At 53.2% G+C, this 20,205-nt stretch overlaps 1 protein-coding gene across 1 annotated transcript in view; it reads right to left on the minus strand.

Annotated features, from left to right (window-relative positions):
- PRR5L (proline rich 5 like) overlaps window positions 1–19,431 on the minus strand; it is a 71,190-nt gene extending 51,759 nt beyond the window's left edge. The window contains exons 1-2 of the mRNA XM_046644539.1: window positions 19,298–19,431; window positions 570–857 (exon numbers count right to left, since the gene is read on the minus strand). Coding sequence (XP_046500495.1) covers window positions 570–733 — 164 coding nt within the window. The 5' untranslated portion in view covers window positions 734–857; window positions 19,298–19,431. The remainder of the gene's footprint in view (window positions 1–569; window positions 858–19,297) is intronic.
- Between the last annotated feature and the right edge of the window lie 774 nt (window positions 19,432–20,205).

Genomic DNA, 20,205 nt, shown 5'->3' on the forward strand with positions numbered 1-20,205 from the left:
ATCAGGAGAGCTGTGCATTCATTGAGAAAATCCCTAACGATCCCAACCACAAAGAAGTCGGTAATGCTTTAAAATAATGAGGCACTTAATTTATTCAAAGAGCTTAGCAGGGATTTGAAAAATAGGGGCCCACAGAAACGCAAGAGGTAGGATTGATTCAGACCCTGCTCCATGCTTGATGTACAAGGTCAGCTCAGCACCTCACAAAGCTCAGTGCCTCCTCCCCCAGCCCTCTGTGTCTCCCAAGTGCTGACAATCCCCGGCTTATGCCGCTAAGGAGCAGTGTATTTGCACAGACACATGTCTCATCTTCCCAGATAGGCAACAGGTACTTGAGGTTACTTGCACGGCTCCACCCTCAGGTGCCGTCCAGGCTGCTTAACTGACTGAGAGCCCAGAGGCCCGCTGTCCCTCTGCTCAGACAAGGGAAGCGAACGGACGCATTCTGGAAGGAGCGGAGCTCTCCGCGTCCAGCGCCCGTTTCATCACGACCTTCTGGAGCAGAGTCTGGATGCGGCAGAAGCTGAGCCCAGTCCCCAGGGCAGCCCCCCGGGCCCCGCCGCCCTTACCTGTTCCAGGCGGAGCTGGAGCTCAGCTGCAGGGCCTGCCGGGCGGCGTGGAAGCGGGGCAGGTCGCTGAGCACCGGGGAGCTCATGAAGCGGGGCCTGGGCCTGCGGAAGGAGCCCATCTTGTGGAACTCGGCAGGCAGGCTGGGTGCAAAGCCGCGGGTCATAAGTCCAGGTGAGGGGACGGCTTCTCCCCTGGACCACAAGGCTCCGACTGCCCACGAGAGGGGCTTCTCCCAGGGCCGCCTCCTGGCCCTCAGGCTGGCTTAAAACCACAGGTGTGGCCGACACCTGAAAAGAGAGGGCAGCTTTTATTGCGAACGCCTGGGCTGAGCAGACCACGTCGGGGAGGAAGGTGGCTGGGACTTTCCAACCAGACCATCCTAAAGCAACTCCAGGGCCACACGGTCATGTCTACACCCTACAGGTTCCATTCACAAGGTTTTGCCGGTCTCTTTTGGTCTAAACAGGGTGGTCATCTCAGGTGGGAAGGCAGTGACAACGAGTCGGGTTGAGGCCGCTCCCGCAGAGGAGTGGTTTCCAAGCTGTGTTTGGCTGCGGCTCCCATGCACGCCCACCGAAGTCGGGGCCCCAGGGCGTTTTGGTAGACCCCGCAACATTGTGCACTAAAAGATGGCTTTTTAAAAAGATGCCTCAAGGAGAACTCAAGAGCTCCTTGTCCCGGCACTGAAGACCTTCCATGATACATCCTCAGCGTGCCAGCCCGTGTACCGCTCAGCATTCCCCAAGCATCAGAGCCTCCTCAGCAGCACAGCTCACCACCCCCGCCCTGCCGCTCGTTCATTCATTCATTCCATCAGGACGTATTTACTGAGTGTCTGCTACTTATGAAGCACTGGGAGCTGTAGAGCATGCAACGATTTCTAAGACCTGGTCCTTGCCCTCAAGCGGCTGCCCATCTATGGAGACGATAACTTGTCTGTTCATGTGTTTATACCCACAATAAATATTTATTGAGCACCGACCGTGTACCAGGCTCTCACTCAGGCACTGTCAAGGTGGTCGCTGCCCATGGAGCTTACAACCAGCAGGCCGGGTCCGTGTCATGCTTGTTCCCTTTCCCAGGCTTCGACTGTATCCACGGCTCCTCTTGCCCAGAATTCCCTTCCTTCTCTCTGCTTATCTAACTTCCCCTGCAGGTCAGGTTCAAGGACACTGTCCCCTGGGTGGTTCCTGGGAGGCTTTATGGCTTCATAGTTAAAGGCAGTGGCTTTGGGGTGAACCCGGGTTTGACGCTTCATGAGGCCACTCCCCGGCTGTGTGACTTTGGGCACAATGAGTCAGAGTCCTCAGCTGTCAGCCTCCCAGGACTGGTGAGAGATGGCATGAGTCGTGTGACACACCCAGCAGAACGGCAGACCCGCGGCCCTCAAGTGTGGTCTCTGTCCATTCAGAGCCGCCGCTGTCTCTCCTCGGCACTCGGGCCCTGTCATCTCAGTCTCCTACTGTTTAGCGAGCCTCAAGTCTAAACCAACGACTTAAAGTGAGTTTCGGAGCTGGTCAGAGTGAAGGATGGAGGAAACACCATCCAGGTTATAGCCGCTTTTCTCTTGAGGGTTTAGGGTTTAGGGTTTAGCCCAGAAGTGCGCCCCTGCCACCTCTCTCACCAGCTGGCCCTGCTGAGTCCTGCAGACCAATGCTGAAAGGAAAGGAGATGGTCCAGCTGCCAATGCCACCTTCAGGCTGGGGGAAGGTGTGCAGCCCCAGCTGCAGCGTCTGAAGGAGGGGGAGCCCAGCTGCGCCTCCCGGGTGGGAAGAGGGGAGAGGCTGCGGGGCGGCACGAGGCCATCCGCCGAGAGGGCACGGGCCCACAGCAGCTCTCTAGACAACGGCCACAGGGACAGCAAACTTGGAAGAGCAAGAGGCAAGAAAGGAATGGCTTATCCTACCTCTTAATCCTTTTTAATGGAAAGCAGACTTGTGGGCCATTTTCTTTCACAGTCTCCTGCGTCTCCACCCCACTCTCAGGACGAGCCGACAGCCCCTAGAGCTCATCAGGCGATGCTGGTCATACAGGCTGCTCGGTTTCAGAGTCCCAGTAACTCTGCAAGCACTGCCGGCATTCGGAAAGATCTATGCCGATAACGAAGGAGGCGCAGAAGAAACAGAACCCCGGGAGGCCCTTCAGGACCCTCCGACTGTCTGGCTTTGGGATTTAACTCGCTGGGTAAAGGTCACACTGTTGAGAGAACACATTTCGTGCCCTTCCTTAAGCGGGGCTGCTAAGTGCAATCCATCTGTGTAATTATAGGGCATTAACTCCCTTTATGAGGAGATTAGACTGGAGGCGAGGGAGCGGCCTCCCACTCCATGGCACCTGCACAGGGAGCAGCCAGGTGTGCAGGAGGATCATTCCAGGCCTTTGCCTTCCAGCTGCCTGCCGAGACCACCTCTCCTCCAGGAGGCTGTGCGACGCGGAGGACCTGGGACGGCTCCTGGACCTCCCCTTCAGTGTCCCCTCCACACACAACCCGGGCCCCCACTCCAGGAGAGTGCGCATCCAGCGGGGCACACGGGCAGCCCCATCCCAATACTCGACCTCTTTCAGTCCCGCAGCCGCACCCGCTGCAGAGCAACACACAAACGAGTTCCCTCTAACGCATTTTTCACCTGCAAACCCGCCACCCTCAGGTCGCGACAGGCTGGAGAAGCGGAGCCGTCTGTTGCTACTGGTACTCCTCCCGGACGGCCACGCAGAGCACACGGGAGGAAGCTGCTGGCAGCACTGACAAGATACATACCCCTGTGTCCACCTGCCTCGGGGCTGGCCCTGCAGGCACAGGCTCATCCTCACCAAATAGGACAAATCAGAAAATGGCTAGACAGACAGGGCCTTGGGGAGGAGCCAGTCCTGCCCCATCTACAGGTGGTGAAAGTGAAGCCCAGAGGAGCAGAGGAACTTGTCTGACGTCTCTGGGGTAGGAGAGAGCCAGCACTGGCTAGAACTCAGGTTCCCTGACTCCTGATCTAGAAAGTTCCCCAGCCCCTACCTAGGCCTTCTGTGAACTCCTTCAAGACAGGCATTGGGACTTACCTCAGTATCCTCAAGCTAAGCTCTCTACTCAAGATAAAGATGAAGAAAAGGATAGCAACTAATAAGGCATCCACTGCCTGCCTGATGTGATGACAAGCACTGTCAGTAGGGAAACTTACTCAACACTCACAAACCCCATTTGATGATCAGAGAAGTTAAGTAAGCTGCCAGAAATCACCCAGCTAAAAAGGGAAAAATCCTTGACCGGTGCCCAGATTGGCCTAATTCTACAGCCTATTCCCACTTTGCCATGCTACTAAGCTCAGCCTGAAAATCACAATCAAAACTACCAAGTTAATCAGAAACATCCAGTCACGAGATTTCACATCAAGATTTAAATCCATGCCCCTGAGATAGAGGACCAGACATAAGGAACTTACGACCACATCTGATGGGGGCAAGAGGAGCAGCGAGGAGCAAGGATAAAAGCAGAAAGCACAGACTGCCTTATCAGATGCCCCACTCCTTACTAGCTGTGTGACCCTGGGCAAGTGCCTTGACCTCTCTGAGGCTTGACTTCCTCCTGCATGAAATGAACAGGCTAACAGTGACAATCTTGGGGTCGTATGAGGATAAAATGAGTAATAAAATGAGGACATATTTGTAACCCACTTAACAGGACAGTGTGCGGCAAACAGCAAACGTACGTAAGTGCCTGTTAAATAAATAAAATAACTTGTTATTTCTAAATCTCCAACCAATGACAGCAGTGGGAAGAGGGCGACACTTCTTCCTGTTTATAGCGACCTCAGCAACATCTAGAAACTACTCCCCTCGGGGGCAGGCAAGGCCTCGGGGCCCTGGCGGGGGTCACTTGGGGCCTTTACTGACGCTTCTCCTCCGTGAAGCGTGCTCCTCAGTCTCAAAGAGCTCCTCCAACATCATCACACGGGGAAATCCCGTCCTACAGGACAGGCCGAGCAGCGACTCTGGCGGACTCGGAAACCGAGGCTCCGCCAGGCTGAGCGACTCAGCCGAGGCTGGACAGCTCTGGGCCAGGGAGCCAGCCCCAGCCCCAGGGCGTCCAACCTCAAGCCCAGCCGCCACCCATGCCCTGACAGGAAATGCTTTTATTTTTTACCCCGTATATTTTTAAACATTTTCATTATGAAACATCCTTAAAAAGGAGTTTAGGGGCCGGCCCGGTGGCGCAGCAGTTAAGTGTGCACGTTCCGCTTCCCGGCGGCCCGGGGTTCGCCGGTTCGGATCCCGGGTGTGGACATGGCACTGCTTGGCAAAAGCCATGCTGTGGCAGGTGTCCCATGTATAGAGGAAGGTGGGCATGGATGTTAGCTCAGGGCCAGTCTTCCTCAGCAAAAAGAGGAGGATTGGCAGCAGTTAGCTCAGGGCTAATCTTCCTCAAAAAAAAAAAAGGAGTTTATACACACAAACACACACATCTTAAAAATGATAATAAACTGCCACTTGCTTAAGAAATGTACGTCACCTTGGAACTCCCACGTTTCTATCTTTCTGATAATAGGATACCTCCTTATTCACTATTAAAAATGTAAACATTCACGTAAATCCATAACGTACGAAAGGGAAGGCCTCCCTCCGGCCACTTAGCAGCGTCGAGAAGTCCTGCCCGAGCTTTCTGAGACGACGGAAATACTCCACACCCTGCTGTCTAGGGGGGCAGCCCCCAGCCACACGAGGCTACCGAGCGCTTGCGGCCAGTGTGGCTGAGGAGCTGGGTTTTAACTTAGTTTAACTTTTAATAGCCGTACACATGTGCACACACAATCTATTAATAAAAACGGGTCATTTGTTCTTTCCTCTCACTACGTCATGGTCGTCTTCCCCTATCACTACAGATGGATCCACTTCATTATTTTTAACGATTTCTCAACTGGTCCCTTTAGGGGATCCCATACTTGATCTAACCAGCCCCCTGTGGACGGGTATTTCCAAAGCTTCTAGGTTTTTGTTGCTGCAAAGGATGAGCGCATCCCTGCCAGTCGAAGGGACGCAGGACCGTCCCTGTTGGGGGCACTCTCAGAAGTGACCCCACTGGGTCAAAGGGCCAGTAACTCTCAGCTGCCCCCTGTGACTAGCACCCACCCCCACCGCAGCCCAGGGCTGCAGAAAAGGAGTTGAGGGACATCTGCCTGTGGCCCCGAAGGACGAGTGGCCACGAGAGGCTCTGGAATCAGACACAGCCTGGCATCGACGCTCATTCTGCCACTCACTGACAGCGGGAGGCAGAAAAACTGGCCCAACAGAAAGAGCCACTTCCGCGTCCTCAGAATCTGCGAGTGTTAGCTCAGACGGCACCAGATGCAGTTAAGTGAGGGGTCTGGAGAGGAGGGGCTCATCCTGGGTGATCCGGGTGGGCCCAGAAATACAATTACGTGTCTCCTTGTAAGAGGGATGCAGGAGACTGGAGACAGAAGACGGGGACACAGGTACACACAGGGGAGAAGGTGATGGGAAGCTGGAGGCAGAGGCTGGAGAGACACCGCCACCAGCCAAGGCACGCTGGCAGCCACAAGAAGCAGCTCGAAGGGCAAAGAAACAGACACTCCCCCAGAGCCTCTGGCGGGAGGACAGCCCCGTGACACCTTGACTCTGGGCTTCTGACCTCCGGGCCCCTGAGAGGATGAGTGCTGCTGTTTTAAGCCACGAGGGTTGCAAGAATTTGTGACTGCAGCATGAGAAACGAATGCATTCACCATACGGCCCTGGACCACTCTGAACCGCAGTCTCTACGTCTGAAAAGCAGGAACAGGAAGAGTTACCCGGGGATGCTGTTGTCATGGCGAGAAAGATTACCTAGGAAGCGTCTGGCACAGTTCCTAGAACCATGCAGGAGCCGGACACAGGTGCAGTGGAGGGTCAGAGCAAGGGCGCCAGAGCAGGCCTGGGTCACATCTTACCATGTGACCCAGCAGGGGACCGAGGATGGGTATGAGAGTTGGTTGAGATGATTCAAGCAAGGCTTAAAACAGTCCTGGTATGCACGGTGAGGTTTTGACAAATGCAACCTATTGTGTGTTGTGGGGTTTTTTTTTTGCTGAGGAAGATTCGCCCTGAGCTGACATCCATTGCCAATCTTCCTCCTTTTGTATGTGAGTCACCATCACAGCATGGCCACTGACAGACGAGTGGCGTAGGTTTGCACCCCAGAACGGAACCCGGGCTACCGAAGCGGAGTATGAAGATCTTTAACCACTAGGCCCCTGGGGCTGGCCCTATTGTTTATTTTTATTTTCCACGACCACGACTGTATTAGTCTGCTCAGGCTGCAGTAACCAAATATCACAGACTGGGCAGCTCACACAACAGACATTTATTTTCTCACAGTTCTGGAGGCTGGAAGTCCAAGATCGAGGTGTGGGCAGGGTCGGTTTCTCCCGAGGCCTCTCCCCTCGGCTTGCAGGCGGCGGCCTTCTCGCTGTGTCCTCATGTGGCCTTCCCTCTGTGCACGGGCATCCCTGCTGTCTCTCTCTGTGTCCTCATCACCTCTCCTTGGAAGGACCCCAGCCAGGCTGGAGTAGGGCCGCCCCACAGCCTCATTTTAACTCACCTCTTTAAAGGCCCTGTCTCTGAATATAGTCACATTCAGAGTCCTGGGGACTAGGTCTTCACCATATGAAATGGGAGGACATGGGCTCAGCCACCACCAGCTCCACAACCATCAGCTGCAGCCTCAGGAAGCTCCTGCACCCACCGTCTCTGAGGTACAGAGACCACAGTGTCAGGTACACGTTCTCTTCTGAAGGACCAACACCGTTCACATGGAGAAAACTGCTTCGACTATGATTTCAAGGGTAAAGCGTCTGGTGCTTACAGGGTTCGCTTCAGTTAGCTGGAAAGCTGGGGTCCTGGATGCCTGAGTGCATCTGGTGGTTACGGGCCAGCGGGCGTCATCCCTGGCCTTGCTCTCCCAGGCTCCCTCACAGGGGCCCTTTGAAAACCTCCGCACTCAGGATCCAGGATGTGCTTCTCAGAGAAAGAGAATGTGGTGCCTCGCTCGCTCCTCCCAGCTGCAGGGCCGGGCTGCGGGTGGAACTGGTGCACTTGGTGGGAAATGCAAATGAATTCCACTAAGGCCCCGGCCTGCCTCTGAAAGGGAAGTACAATCATGGCTCAACTTGAAATAGAGAAGTGGGTGGCTCCATGCCTCTGAGGCTTCCAGGAAAAAGCCATTCTGCATGTACATAACAAAGAAGTCCAAGCAAACTGAGCACACTTACCGGTCTGCCTGGAAAACGGGGAGGAGCGAGTTCCCAGGGACCAGGCAGACGGTCCATGCGACCCGTGCACTCAGGAGCCCCTGTGGCAGGAAGCCCCGCGTGGCCGCCTCCCCTCACCTGATTAGGTCACATCACCCCACAGAGCTTGTCGCAGTCCACCTCAGCAGATGATGACAGAACCACTTGTCACTGTTTTCGTGAGGCCCACCGCGCAGGGACTCTGTCTACCCTGTTCTCTCAGGTGCATCCCCAGGGCGTGGAACAGGCAGCAATTCCACAGACGGCTGACAAACGAGCAAACGGACCAGCCACACAGGAGGCACCAGCACTGGGAGTCACGAGAACCATAAGCAAGTGCCAGCTCAGGATACCGGCACCGAAAATCACGTAGGGCTTCACCGTACAAAAACATCCCAGTGTTGAAATCTGACAAACCTGGGTTCACACCCAGCCTCTACAACAGATGAGCTGGGTGCCCGGGTGAGAGACAGAGGCTCTCTGAATCTGTTTCCTCGTGTGTCAAATGAGGGTGATATTTATCTCGATTTCATTAAGATGAAATGAGATGACCTAGATCACGGCGTGGCCCATGGCGGGGGCCCCAAAATTGTAGCTAGTATTAATATTTTTATACAACACTGTGTTCCTCACAAGACCCTCAGAAAAGACTCCAAAAAGTGAGGGATGCTCGGGGTGTGGGCCATGGGCATTCACACGTGGTCGGGAGGAGAGCAGTCTGGGATGGCGGCTACCGAGGGGAATTTGACAACATCTACCAAAATGACAAAGGCTGCTCCCCATGACCCAGCAATTCTACTTCCAGGAAATCCACTCTGGGCATGTCAAGGGACTTATGTAACAGGGTTTCGACTGCGGCCTTCTCTGTAACAGCAACGGCTGGAAATACCCTCATGCTCGGCAGCAGAGGACTGGCTGTCTACGCCATGGCCTCCCATCCCCTGGGGTCCCACGTGGCTCGAAGAAAGAAGGGGGACTCTCTACACCGAGCGGGGTGCTCTCCAGGGGACGGCCTGAGCGAAAGGAAGGCTAAACGCAGAACTGGGTGTATATTGTGCTACCACCTACGTAAAAAAGATGAAAAAGAGCATTTCCATATTTCATCACATGTGCGTAATGTCCTTCTGGAAGAACAAACCAGAAGCTGACAACGCTGGCTCCCTGGGAAGGAGGCGGGGTGCCAGGGACACAGGGAAGAGCTTTCTCTATAGACCTTTCTGTACCTTTTGAATTTTGAATTTTGAAACATGAAAATGTATTACTTATTCAAATAAGTCAAGGCGACAGTGGCCCTCTTCCTCCCCCCGCACCAAAAAAAAAAAACAAGACAAAAAGTAAAGGTCACAGGATTTGTTCAAAGTCACTCAGCTGTTTGGAAGAAGTCAGGATTCAAACCCAGGTTCTGATCCCCAGGGCGGAGCTCCATCAATTACAGCCCATTCATTCATTCATTCATTCAACACAAATTTACTTATTCAGGACTTACTGACAAAAGGAGCTGCTTGTGTAAGGACATATGGGCCTGAAAATAAACCCCAGTAAGAAAAGACGAAAAGAGGAGCCAGTTCCTTTCCTTTTTTGCCCCGTGCAGCACACGCTGGCCAGGAGGCCCGGGCCCGGAGCATGGCAGGGCGTGGGCAGGGCTGGCCCAGGCTGAAGGAGGCAGCCACTGCTCAGTCCAACCTGGTTTCTGCCATCTTACGATACAAGCCCAGTTTTCCCAGATCTAAGAGAAGTCAAAAATCCAGATTTTAAAAAATGTGACATCACCTGATTTGTAAGTGTTGGCAACTTAATTCATCAGGCCGACTAGCACTTTAGGGGGCTAACATATAGGTTTGTGACCTTTATTTTATCCCATCCCAGCTATGACCACCAGACTTCTTACCCTTCTACCGAGGGCCCAAGCCAAGTCTAACGTAAGCCTGCATGAAGCAGCCCGTGGTTTGTGGGCTGTGGGCTCGGGCAAGTCACTGCCCTTCCCTGGGTCTGCTGACCGATCCGTTCATGAAGGGTTTGGCTTGGCGTAGCTGAGGGTCACGATTCTCTCTCAGCATCGCCAGCCTGCGTTCAGCCCCCACCCTGAGGACCCTCCGGAACCGGGCACCTTCGAGAGACCAGGCGGGGGTTAGACCCAGACACAGCGCAAACCCAGAACCCGCCCTCTTGGGGACCAGCCTCCTAACTAGCCAGCCCCGCTCCTGCCCCACCGCCGACTCCTCAATGGAGCCACAAGCGCCCCGCTACACTAACACACACCCAGACAGACAGAGCCAGCTGGCAGCGCCCAGCTTTCGCTAAAAGAAACACAGCAAACCAAAGCCTCTGAGCCGATCTGGGAAACGCATCGGAACCCCGCGCCCCGGCCCCGGCCCGCTGGAGGGAAACCAGGTCACAGGGAGGTTTTCAAGAGCGGTGAGCCCCTTTTGCAAGTCAAATTGCCCACCACAACCATTTATTGTCTCGAGGAAGATACCACCATCAGAGGCTGGCCACGGCCCTCAGGAGGCGCCCAGTCTCTGCATCTCTCATCTCAGCTCATTTCCACTCTCGACCAAGGAGTAGATTTTATTATTCCCATTTTGCAGATGGAGAAACTGAAGCATGGGAATCAACTTGTCCAAAGGCTAGTAAGAGGAACCAAGAGTCAGATCCTGTCTGATTCCAGGGCCTGAGCTCCTAACCCCGCTGTTTTAAACAACCCCCGTGTCTGCCCCACGCAGAGGAGAGAGCTGACAGCCACCCAGGGCTCCCTCTGGAACACCACCTGCAGCGCTTACCTCGCCTGGGCAGGGAGCACTCTTCCTTTTACAAAAAGACACTGACCAAGCGAGCAGAAGTCGTCGTGTTTACCTGTTTACTGTCTGACCAGCCCAGACAGCACGGAAGTTCCTTAAAGTCAAAAGCCCTGCTGTCTCCTTCACTGCGTACCCGGCTGCAAGCACAGTGCTGGGCACATGGAAGGTGCCCATAAATAGTTCTGAGTGATGGATTGAAATGTGGACTTCCAGGCCACCAGGAAGAGCAGCCTTCCCATCTCTGAGGGACCAGAATAACTCTCTTTCCGGCTGACCGAATTGGGATGCGCCTAAGCATTCCTGAGCACGGGAGCCGGACCTGGGCCGCTCAGCGAGGGGTCCTGTGCCTCTGGCAGCCAGCGGAGCCCACAGCTGGCAGGGGACAGGCGCCCGCTGAAGCGCCGTGCTGCTTTTCATTACGGACCGAACTTCACAACTTGTAGGGGACAAAAGCCAGCCAGGGAGCAGACACTCCCACGAGCAAGAAAATGTTAAGGGTCAAGTTCAGACTGTGGAAGGGGCTCAACAGGGAGAATGAGACAACCCTGAGCGCCACTGGAAACCGAGCGCGGAGAGAAGAGTCTGGAGTCCAAATGTGTGCAATAGTAAACACTGACGCAAACAGGATGCAGGCTTGTGTTTATCTCTGCTGAACAGTGTTCGCTGCGTGTCCACAGGACTCAGAGCACCGAGAGTGCAGAGCCACCTAGCAGCAATTATTTCATCATGTCATGCTCACCCACCACCCTGGCTTGCAAACCACAGCAGCACCACGAGAGAGATGCCCCCCTTTGGTAAGAGTTAAGCAAAACCCTAGGGGATAACCACACATCTTATTTACTCACGTATGAGCCCCACTTTAAGTATCGAGTTTCTGGGAGTGCAAATTGTTTGGGTGTGGCTGATGAATTCCCTCCAGAGTGATTCGGCAGATGATAAACAGAAAAGTCTAGACACAGGCGGTAGCGAGACTGACCATTAGATGAGCAATTACATTTCTGACATGGAGCATAGATAACAGCCTGGTGGGTGACAGAGCGGTCAGAAGCTACTGTCTGGCAGCCAACAAGAATGTTCAGTGTGGGGAATGTGCTTTAGATTCACACGTGCTATTGATTAAAAGTTAGCTTCACTCTCTCACGGCAGGAAAGGAGGAAGGTTTTTTCATAAGCAAAGGAGAAGAAGGGAAGGAAACTTCCCCCGTGTCTCAGAGCCAGGCACAAAGAGCACTGAACAGTCAGAAGACCGAAGGGGCCATCAGGAGCTGATCGTTTCACAGAGGTCATGAGTTCAAGTCCCGTCGACAGTCAAACGTCAGAGGGTCCGCTGGGTGCCAGGCCTGAGCAGAGGAAGCTGGAGGCGAGGGGGCAAAGCACCTGCCCTAGGGGCTCAGGGGCTCACAGGAGGCACTCAGCTGGACCCAAGGGCTGTCACCGAAGATGGGCGGCTGAGACAAGATTGAGACAAAGCTCAAATCGCCTCCTCGCATTACAAGGCAAAGCTAAGGAAAAGTCAACTGACTTTTACCGGGTCTCCATTTTCTTGTCCTCTCCTCTAAAGAATACGGACACTGGAGACCGGAAAGGAAACTCGGGGAAGGAAAAACAAGCTTTCATAGGTAAAGCTCAAGTACCCTTTTTCATCTGGGACAGGCAAGGATAGAACGAAAATATCACATTTCAGGAAATACCTGTGAGCACCTACGAGCCTGGACACAAAGATGAACCGGGTACAGTCCTACCAATAATAAAGGAAAAAAAGACAGAGAATAGTAATTTGGTCATAATTAGGGAAAAACACAGGAAGGCCCAAAGCAGGGATGGCAAACTTGATGCCTAGGGAGCCAAGGCAGGGAACATGACCACGGTTAGAGGGCCAAGTGGGGCTGCGCCAAACTGAAGAGAACTCTCAGTCTTCTCTTTGTTTTTTAAAGAAAAGTTAGAAATCTGAGTTTATGTCTAATTTCTCAACTTTTAAATACTGGAAAAAATAATCTTATTTTTTTCAAAACACACTTCAAACCAAACAAGACACGTCCGACGCCAGAGTTTGGCCCCCGGGCTGCCAGTTTGAGACCCTTGCATTTCAGTGACTGGAGTAAATAGTAGGCACAGCTCGGAACTACGAGGGCCGGAGCGATGATGATGACAGAGTGTGAAGGTCACTGAGGCAGGCCTGAGGGAAGAGAATCCAGCCCTGGGAAGAACAAACAAGGTAATTGAACCAATAAAACAAAACTCCAGGGGCCTGTGGTATGACACTCAACCACTAACATGTGCACAGCACTTCCCAGCTTCCAAGGTCACCCTCAGGCCTTCTATTCGATCTCCCCAGCAGCCCCATGGACGAGGCATCATTATTACCCCTATTTCAGAAGTGAAGAAGTTCGCGTCAGAGCACGTAAGCAGCGTGCCTACAGTCCCACAGCTAGGGAGGGACGGTACCCGGACTCAGGGCGAGAACTTGCGCTTTTCCAGAAGTTCACAGAGAAGAACTACAGGCTATTGTACTTTCTCAACCTCTTTCAGGCAATTCTGATGTACAGCCAGGCTCGATAACGCTGGTCTAGCGCAATGTTCTCAACCTGAGGTGACGCTGCACCCCCTGCCCCCAGGAGACAGTCAGCAGGACCTGGGGGCATTCGGGGTTGTCACAACTGTGGGGAGCGTGGGTGGGAAGTGCTACGAGCATCTCGTGGGTGGAGGCCAGGGATGCTATGAGACATCCTACAGTGCACGGGACAGCCCCCACAACCAAGAATTCTCCAGCCCGAAACGTCAATAGGGCCAAGGTCCACCCTGACCTGGCCTCAAGTGTCTGGTGATTTAAACCGTGATCCGAGAATCAGAGAATTACCATGTCCCAGAGCTCCTTAGATATCCAGCCCAGCCCAGCCCCGTGGAATCAGATTCTCTGGTTGAACAGAACCCCAGGCAATTCACATGCACTTTGAGAAGCAGGGACCATGCTTCCTCGGCCATCACGGAATTCTAGACCATGCTTCCTCGGCCATCACGGAATTCTAGAACAGAAAGGAACCCTGGCAGTGGGCCAATCTCATTATTCTGTAGACAGGAAAACTGAGGCCCAGAACAACTGTGCAACTTGCCTGTGGTCACACAGCTTGCCCATGGCAGCGTCACAGTCAGATTGCAGATCCCAATTCCCTGACCTGTGTCGTCTCGGAGATGCCAGTTATGACCAACACGTGGACTCCTCTAACAACTCTCCTCTCTGCACAGTGGGTACCAACCTTTGGGGGTGTCTTCCGGGCTTTTCTGAAGCCAGAAAAGAATCAATCGTCTTGTTGTCCAAGAATTTTTTTTAAAACTATCTCACAACACCATAAAGGATTACTATGTTTACTCACTAATTTTGCCTCCAGATATTTAACAGTGAAAGTGGCCATACGGCCCCCACTCTGGGGGACTCCGGCAGCCAGCAAGCTGCAGCAGAGTTCCCCAGCATGACGGCAGCTGCTGACGTGGTCTCTCCCGGAGACAGCTGGGGAATGATGCTGAACCAGTTCCAGAGGAGTATTTAGAATTAAACAGCAAGCGTAAAAGGGTTTACACGGAGGATTTACACAGCTGAGGTCACGAGCAGGTGACAGGGTTTGAGGCAGCTCAGTTCAGAATAACACAGACGCACATCAGAGCCCTTGCTGGATGGCTGCCCCAGTCCTTGGGAAGGAGACAAAAACACATTCTTTCAGGTATTCTCCAGGCTCAGCTTAAGCGACATATACTCTAGTTCCCGGACAGTGAGGGAGCCCAAATGGTAGTCTCTTAATCCTAGAATTTACTAGAAACCTAACTACTGTCACAGATGCCTTCAACAAAACACAGAACTCAGCTGGGTCAAAAAGTACCAGCAAAGCTGGAGAAAGTTCTGGAACAAGTAAGGAGACCGGCACGGAACTGGAGGTGTTGCTGGCGTTTGGCAACCAGCTAAAGTGAAACCAGAAGACTGATGAGTGCGTGAGAGAAATCTTCTATTTAAACCTCAAAATTCACCAGAAAGAAAGAAATGAAGGCCTAGAGAGGTAAATACACGATTTCAGGTAGCATGTGATCACACACAAATGAACCACGCAAGTAACGATGACAGGTTGTTTGGGCAGTGGTGAGGGCACATGTTGACCAGGTTTTCCCATAGGCCACGGTCAAAAGAGGGAGAGAGATCTTCTGGTGAGTTCCACGGCTCTCCAGAACCCTCTGGGCACAGTTCATGCTTGAGCACACCTAGGCTCGCTCCCTCAGCTCATGCCCTTAACTTTCACACCCTTGACGCCTGACCTGCCTCACCCTGGTCCCAGCCCCAAAGCGCACACATCCACTTTGATAAGGAACACGCATATATTTTCTATTCAAAGCTCAAACAGAGTAAAGGGGGCTGATTTTCATTCTAGGGCTATCCATTACTACAGAGAAAAAAAAAAATGGGTGAGCCATCCTCCAAACAAAAAGCGTCACACAGGTGTCTTGAAATTTCTGACCAAGAGCTCAGTCAACTGGTTTGCTCTGGAGAGGCCTCCAGAGCTGGCTGAACCTGGCTGGGAGCTTCTGCTTGTTAATAAAGCCAGTATATCATGATATCATTTATTATCCTGCTACAGAAATGTCCTATTTTTAAAGGGGGAGGCAGAGAATGTCCCCTACACATTTGAAGAATACAAAAAAGAAAAATCCCAGAATATGTTAGAGCTGGAACCATCAGGGGATAAAAAAAAAACAAAGTCAGCTTAAATTTAATGGAGCTTTTAAATGCCTAGGTGATGGTAATTAGAGAGCAAGCAGTATTTCTTTAAACGCTGCTAGACAGAACTTAATCCAATTTAGATAATCACTAACCTTTGCTTTTTTTTCTCTCTCTCTCTCCTCTAAATGAAATCCAAGGATTGATCTACAAAGGCCATAAACTGGCAAAACATAAGAAAAGAATATTTAAAGAGAGAGAGCCTGGCGACTATTACCTCAAAGGGCCAAGGCCAATTACAATGGAGACGGGCCTCTCTGGCTCCCCAGTGTGCACCAGCTCTAACCAGGGATTCTGACCAGGCGTCTCCAACAGAAGGCCTGGGGGCGGGGGGCTGGGGGGGGAGGTGTATGCCCGCCCCCGCTTTCCCCTCTGGGCACCTCGCTGGTGTGCCAGTCTCCAGGCCTCGCTCTGCAGTGTGACCGCCGTCCCAGGCCAGCCCAGTGCTAGGAGTTCTCTACACACACAGTATCTGCAGGGCCTCTCCTCCTTCCACGGAGTTACCACTGTCAAAATTATCCAGACTCTCCCTCGGTTCCTCCACTGCCACCCCCGCCCCCACTTTAGAGCTCCTGCACTGCTCTGGTATCGACTTCTGATCCAGAAACTTCCAGGGAACCACTAGGATCTTCTTGGGGACTCTGGATTCTTCAAGGAAGGCCTTCCTGAATAAATACAAAATGTACTGGAAAGAACAAGAGGCTTAAGTTACTGGCTGTGTGACATCAGGGAAGTAATTAACCTCTCTAAGCCTCTGTTTTCACATCTTAAAATAGAGAAAAGAAGATCCACCTGCTCAGATTGTTGGGAGACTGAAATAACATGACTGTGGCTGTCCCTGGCTCACAGTAGTTGCTCAATAAATAAGTTGGCTGGTTTGTTTTAACAGCACAAGTTTCAAAATGAGCCTGGATCCACAACCCGACAAAAATGTGAATGAACTCAAGTTCACCTCTGACGCCCCATCGTTGCCTTGCATCTATGCTCCTAACCTCCTTGGCTCCAAAGTGGAGTCTTCTCTTGGAAAACAGGGCCTCTGCTTATCAGGGAACCGCTCTCTCTGTTCCCAAATTCCTAATCCTGCTCCACCTACAAAACCCACAAAACATTTTATTCCCAACTTTCCGCAGCTGAGACGTTAATTTGCACCGACTTGTTAACAAATGATACTTTCTACAAGCACTGCTTTTCACAGCATCTCCATCTTGCAGACAGAGAGGCAGCTCTAGAGAAGGAAGTTTGAACGACGTGTTAAACATTCAGGATCCTTCAGAGAGGTCACGCTCTATTTCTCAATTCTGCATTGGTCTAGCTCTGCAAAAAGATGAAAAAGAAAACGGCTGCAATTCAAGAAAGATGTCAGTCTATTTCACCTCGTACAAGGCAGTACAAAAAGAATGATCACGGGAAATATACACCTACAAATCCTTAGGAAAGAGAAATAATTAAGACACCAGGAAGTCCTTCCTGAATTCAATTTCCCACAGATAACTGGTGTAAACGTTTCACACATACTGTCAATCAACAAGCTGAAGATGAGGACATCCAGGTGTGGATTATAAGCATGGAATTCAGATAGCAGTGTAACAGTCTTCTAAAGACGAGATTAGGATTTTTTTTCATTAATTGAGCCACTCTGTGATATTAAAAAAGAAAGAAAGAAGGCACCAAGCTAATCAACTATAAGATGATCTCACCAACAAGTGGGGAACGGAGGGGACAGACATCTCCAGCACAGGCTGCACTACAAGCCCGAGTTAAGCAGCTGGAGCCCATTCTCAGCTCCCCCTGTGGGTGTGACTTCGGACAAATTATTTAAATTCTCTAACCTTCAGTGGGCTCATCCATGTAATGGAGATATAACAGTACCCACCTCTTCGATGTTTTGGTGCAGATTATGTAACATTATCAAAGTCTCTTAGTGCCCAGTTTAAGACATAATAAGACCTCAAGACATGTTTGCCCCCTCCCCTTTTTTTAAATAAAGGGATTATTTTTGTAATGGCCAAACACAGACATTACTGAAATCTCACCCGTTGAAATAAATATACATCCACGACCCTCTAGATCTGAAAGAAATGAGGTCTCCTCATTGAGAAGCAAGCTGGTCTAAACTCTTGAGAAATACGCCAGACTAGCTTATTTCTAAGGCCTTTTTTTTTTTTTTTAACAGTATTAATGGTTCTAGCTGTTAAAAGTATCAATAAAACACTGACAGGACATTAGTTGGGGTTGGGAAAACCAAAGACTACTTTGTGGACTGACCGAGCATGTTTCCCTTATCTGCTGCATTCTACAGAAAACGCTCCGAACAGCACCCGTGGTCGGGTTCTAAGGCTCAGGACCGCAACCAGAGAAGACCCACAGCCAGGTCCCACAGAGAGCAGCGCTGCGCCCCTCTGGGTGGACCGGAACCTCACCAGGGCTGCATTTAAAACAAGGCTGCGTCAGTTTCTGCAAGCTCCATTTCCCCTCCTGACCCACTTGCTGCTCCACGTTGTCAATAACAGAGCCTTCCAGCCCAGAGCGATTCACCAGAGAGCAGCACTATGACATTCTGCAGTAAGTAGGGCAAGGAAATGTCATGACTGCAACCCACGGTGGTGAGGATGAGCAAAGCGAGGTCAAAAAGGGCAGTCTCCGGGGCTGGATCAGCGAGCACCCTTTGGTGGGGGAGGCGGGAGGAGGATGGAGAGGATCGGGACTGCCGGCGTCCTTGACTGCTTTGGTCCTTTGCATGGGGTATTTGAATTTGCACGTATCGTCTGGGCAACAGGTCCGGAACTCCGCCCCAGCAGGGATGCCCGGAGACTCCAGCCCAAGCTTTTTCCATGCGGGTCCCGGGAGCAGACGCGCCGCTGAGCCGCCGCGCGTGAGCCTTCCGTCTCGTGGGGCGCATCGCAGTAATTGAAACCTTGCATACCGCAGGATTGCAGTGGCGTCTATAAATACTCACCGCCTTTACTGCTGACAAACAAAACGCGGGCTCCCGGCACCGCGGGGGAAGAGGCGGCGGCATGTGACCGAGGGCGGGGGCTGGGTAGAACCGGGGGAAAACCCTACTGCCAGCCAGGGAGGCACCCTGGAGCCAATTCCTGAAGCAAGGTTTGCAAGTACACAGCCTGGTCTGACCCGGGGCGGCCGCCCCTAAGAAAAGGGGCAGAGAACTAGGAAGGGAGGGTCCGAGCCGCTGGGGCGGGGCCCCCGAGCGCCCCCTGCGCGCAGTGAGCCTGCCATGCGCGCACAGTAGGCGCGCAGGGAAAGCCTTGCCAGGCGGAGGGCGGGCGGGAAAGATGAAGCAGAAAGGGGATGCCGCCGGGTCTCCCCAGGCTGCGCCCGGCCCACCCCGGTCGGCGGAGCGACCACAAAGTGGCTGCCTGCGCTGCCCCCTCCGCCCACGCTCCCCCCGGGAAAGGGGAACGGCAGGAAAAGATGGGCAGTTTCGGGGCGCTGAATCGCCCGCGCTCGAGTAGGGCAGCTCTTTAGATTTGCCCCTCAGGCCGCGGGAGAACGAGAGAGACAGCCAAGCAAACTTTCTTTTCGATCTCCTGGCTCAGCCTGGGTCCCACGATCGGCGGCATCCCCCATCCCGCTCACAGCGGTCCCGCGCCCCCTCTAAGCCACGGGCGCAGGCGTGGCTTCCCCTGGTCGCACCACGGTGGGCTCGAGTCCGGTGCTCTACGCCTGCCAGCAGCGTCCGATCGATGGGAAGATGCTTACCCACGCGGGGGTCCCCACCCGGTGGCGCTAAAATGTGAAGCCCCCCTTCCCCGTGTCCCGCCGGACTGCGCCTGGCGTGCCTGGCGATTTTGTTCCCAGTTCTGTGCCATTGCTGAGCCTACGACTCTAGCCCCTCCCGGGGACTTCCTCCCTCACTCCCCTGGGGTCCCCAGGGTGAGTCACCTTGAGTCGCGCACACTCGCTGCTCGCCTCCGAACGCCCAGGAAAAAGTTTCCGGTCTTCCCGAGAGAGTTTTCTCCCCAGACAGGAACAAGCGCCCCGGATGGCTCTCGCCGCCGCGCTCTGCCAGCTCTCCCTCCTCCCTCCGCCCTCCTCTCCCAGCTCTGCCCTCCGCGGGGTCCGGTCCAGCCTCGAGTCCTCTCCGGCGCAAGTCAACAACGCGGCGGCCGCGGAGCTCCCCGAGCCGGGCTGGTGACACGTTTCCCTCCTCTCTCATCTTACGGCCTCCTCCCCCTCCTCCCCCTCCTCCTCCTCCTCCCACTTTTCCTGTCCTGTGCTCATCGCTTTAGTTTCTCTCCAACGGCCCCCACCCCACCCCACCCCACCCCATCCCATCCCACTCCATCCCACTCCTCCGCCCCTGCAGCAACTCTCACCCCGCTGGGGGTGGGGGGAGGGGGCGCCTGTGCTCACGGGCAGTTTAACAATTTCAGGAAGTCCAGCTCTTTGACTTGAGAAGCCGGGAGGATGCAACAGGTCAAGGGAACCCAGTGCTGCGTTTCCCTCACACAGGACGAGATGCCCCCTCTCCACCGCGGGGTTCCCCCCGCCCCCGTCCCCGCCCCGTCCCCCCAAGAGGGGAAACTCTACCAAGAAGCCAAGGGGGTGAGTCTAGGACTCGCTAGAGGTCTGGAGCCTGGGACTTGGGTTGTTTTAAGAAACAGTCCGCAGGCTGGTTTCAGGAGCTAAGTGCAGTAGTCAAATAAAATTCCAGTGCAGTCTCTCCTTCAGATTTGCAAACTCTTAAAGCTGCCAAGTTCTCTTTGCAACAGAAGGTTGGAGGGCCCTTCGAAGTTTGAAACAACAGAAAACCAACCAATCCCTAAATTAAAAACAATGTAAAATTATTT

Source organism: Equus quagga, chromosome 17 (genome assembly GCF_021613505.1).
Source record: "Equus quagga isolate Etosha38 chromosome 17, UCLA_HA_Equagga_1.0, whole genome shotgun sequence".
Classification (NCBI taxonomy): domain Eukaryota; kingdom Metazoa; phylum Chordata; class Mammalia; order Perissodactyla; family Equidae; genus Equus; species Equus quagga.